At 29.7% G+C, this 2,872-nt stretch overlaps 2 protein-coding genes across 2 annotated transcripts; both read left to right on the top strand.

The window, feature by feature from the left end:
- The first annotated feature begins 251 nt into the window (after positions 1–251).
- LOC108729281 (uncharacterized) lies at positions 252–1,620 on the top strand. The gene is made up of 3 exons (XM_018458366.1): positions 252–998; positions 1,044–1,211; positions 1,559–1,620. The coding sequence occupies exons 1-3, from the start codon at positions 491–493 to the stop codon at positions 1,618–1,620; spliced, it is 738 nt and encodes a 245-aa protein (XP_018313868.1). The 5' UTR covers positions 252–490.
- LOC108729363 (uncharacterized) lies at positions 1,618–2,175 on the top strand. The gene is made up of 2 exons (XM_018458472.1): positions 1,618–1,997; positions 2,116–2,175. The coding sequence occupies exons 1-2, from the start codon at positions 1,631–1,633 to the stop codon at positions 2,127–2,129; spliced, it is 381 nt and encodes a 126-aa protein (XP_018313974.1). The 5' UTR covers positions 1,618–1,630; the 3' UTR covers positions 2,130–2,175.
- Positions 2,176–2,872: the final 697 nt, after the last annotated feature.

Below are 2,872 nucleotides of genomic sequence, written 5' to 3'. Positions count from 1 at the left end.
ATGAAATATTGACTGATAAACAAGTGGAAGAACTATGCAAAGAAAATGACAGGATACAACCGGTGGACGAAAATGAGAATTTTCTCAGGAGCATTATAGATGAAAATGAGGAGTTGCAAATTAAAATAAAAGAAACTGTAAAAGACATAAAGAAAACTGAAAGGATGGATGTAAAAGATATGCATAGAAAGATATATGAAGAAAATTGTCAATTAAAACAACAGATTAAGATACTAAGTGAAAGCGTACAACGTACAAGCAAAGTATTACTAACGATCAATTGCAAGTTTTAGAAACTGGAAATAGTAAAGGTTTCAAATGGTCAAAGGAAACCGTTCTAAAAGCACTAGGCTTACGTTTTACTTGTGGAACTACAGGTTATAATTATATAAGAGAAGTTGTTGCTCCTTTTCCTTCTGTCAGGACTTTACAGCGGAATGTAGAAAATATATCTTTTGAACCAGGACTTTTGACAGATATTTTTCTTTTAATGAAAGAAATGGGAAAAAATTTAGATAACATTCACAAATTCTGTTGTCTTGTTTTTGATGAGATGAGCATTCAAGAAAGAATAGATTTCGATAGAAATACTAATTCTTATATTGGATACGTAACTTTACCTGGTGTACCTCGGACAACTCACTCAGTAGCATCTAAATTACTCGCTTTTCTTCTCAGTGGAATATGTAAAAGGTGGAAGCAGATAGTAGCATACCACTTCACGCCTTTACAAACACACAGTAAAACTATTAAAGAAATAATATTAAACATACTAGAAGAATGTGAAAAAAATGGTTTTATTATAATTTGTTTAGTTTGTGATATGGGTAATCGTGGCGTTTTGAATGAACTTGGATTCAGCTGCAAGAAAAATAAAATGGTGTTCAGTATTCCTCATCCATTCAACCCGTTAAGAAATTTGTACGCTGTTCCAGATTTTATTCATACGTTTAAAAATTTAAAAGAAATGTTAATGAAAATTGGTGTTATTATATTACCTGAAGATATTGTTAATATGTATAATTTACAATCACGAATGGTAGATATGAAATATGTAGAGTGGCTTGAAGATAAACAATCCGATATAAATCTAAAATTTAATCCGAAATTGAAGAAGAAAGATTTGAAGCCTAATCACTTCAATAAAATGAAGGTTACCACAGCTACCAACGTTATCAGTCCTGAAACTGCAGGAGCTCTTTACCGCCTCAGTGAGGTTACTAATGATTCTGTAATGGAAACAACTGCTTGGTTCATTATAATGTTAAGACATTTATTCAAAATAATGGCTTCACGTAACACATTGTTTGCATTAAGTTTTCATAAGATGGATTGCTATCAGGAAGCAATACAAATTATTCGCTTATTTGTTTCTATTTTTACGAACGCAACGTTTGAAGGAGAATGGAAAGTTACTCTTACACATATGATTATGTGTTTAGAAGCTATATTAAACATTCAAGAAGAGTTACTTAAAACAGAATCATTAGATTTCTTATGTTTAGCCCGCTTTAGCTAGGACTGTCTTGAGAATGAATTTTCTAATATTCGTATACAGCGGCCAAAGCCTTCTGCTCTGGAATGCAAAAACCGCCTGAAGCAATTAGCTCTATCACGTAAAGCTATATCAATGAGTAACTCTAGCTATAATTTTGATGGATCTTCAACATTGATTGACCTTATGTCAACCAAAAAAAAACCGAAGGAAACTGACACTTTAACGTCAGATGTATTTTCACAGCCACATACAATAAAATCTTTAACGGATGAAGAAGAAGAAATATTATACAAAATGTGTGGCTATGTTGTGTTCAAGCTTAAACAGCGAATAAAGTGTATTAATTGTTACTCTAAATTATTACATTCAAATCCAGTTTTGCATCCTAGAAACGGCTTTTTGATATGTTGTGAATTCCTGAAGGGAGCTCTTGTTTCAGTTTCCGATGAAGTATTTCAACTCTTAAAAGCAGTAGAACTTATTATAAGAAACGTAAAGAGTAAATTCAAAGATATTGGGAAATCGTTGAGAGAAAAACTAGAACACTACTTGAAAAATCAATTGTCTACATTTGTTATTAGTACTTGTCATGATGTAAAAGATATTTTAATTTCTAGATACTGTAGTATGAGATTGTGTCAGATAGCATCAGAACTAAGCAGTATGTCTCCCAATAATACATCTGCCTTTGGCAGTAAGAGCATGGGATCAAGACTTTTAGCTGATAATTTCAATCCAAATAATTGCAATCGTGCGCTCAATAGATTAACAAATATGAGATAAAGAAACAATGCAATATATTTCTTTTTACAATAATTCGTAATATATTATTTCTGTAGTTATTGTTGTTTCGATATTTTAAGTTTCTTGTTTTTGATTAACATAACATATTTTATTTTCGATGTATAAAACATAAAGAACATATTGATTGTATTGTTTTAACAAATCTTTATGTTGTGTATTAAAAAATAATACTATTACATATATTGTTATATTTATTACAATACCCTTTTCATTTATTCGTTAAAATATACAATAAACATGTTTTTTTGTAGCTTTTAGGGAGTATAACAAACGGTTATAATAAATCATTTTTTTTAAATGCTTCTTTTTTTATTTCAAATATAAAAACAGAAAATTATCAGAGAAAATATTACAATTGTTTGTTTCCCTTACGTTTATATAACAATTTAAATGATTATAGATACTATTTCAACACGTTGTTTTCATAAAATTGAAATTTGCCACAAATACGATATCATTTTTTTCTATTTTCCAATACATTTTGAAGAAGGGAAACAATTTGTTTCAATATGTCATTTTCTTTGCGGAGTTCTTCAATGAATTCCACTTGTTTATCAGTCAATATTTCAT

Source organism: Mycetomoellerius zeteki, unplaced genomic scaffold, assembly GCF_001594055.1.
Source record: "Mycetomoellerius zeteki isolate Tzet28-1 unplaced genomic scaffold, Tzet1.0 C4473515, whole genome shotgun sequence".
NCBI lineage: Eukaryota > Metazoa > Arthropoda > Insecta > Hymenoptera > Formicidae > Mycetomoellerius > Mycetomoellerius zeteki.
This window is presented reverse-complemented; position numbering and strand designations above follow the sequence as displayed.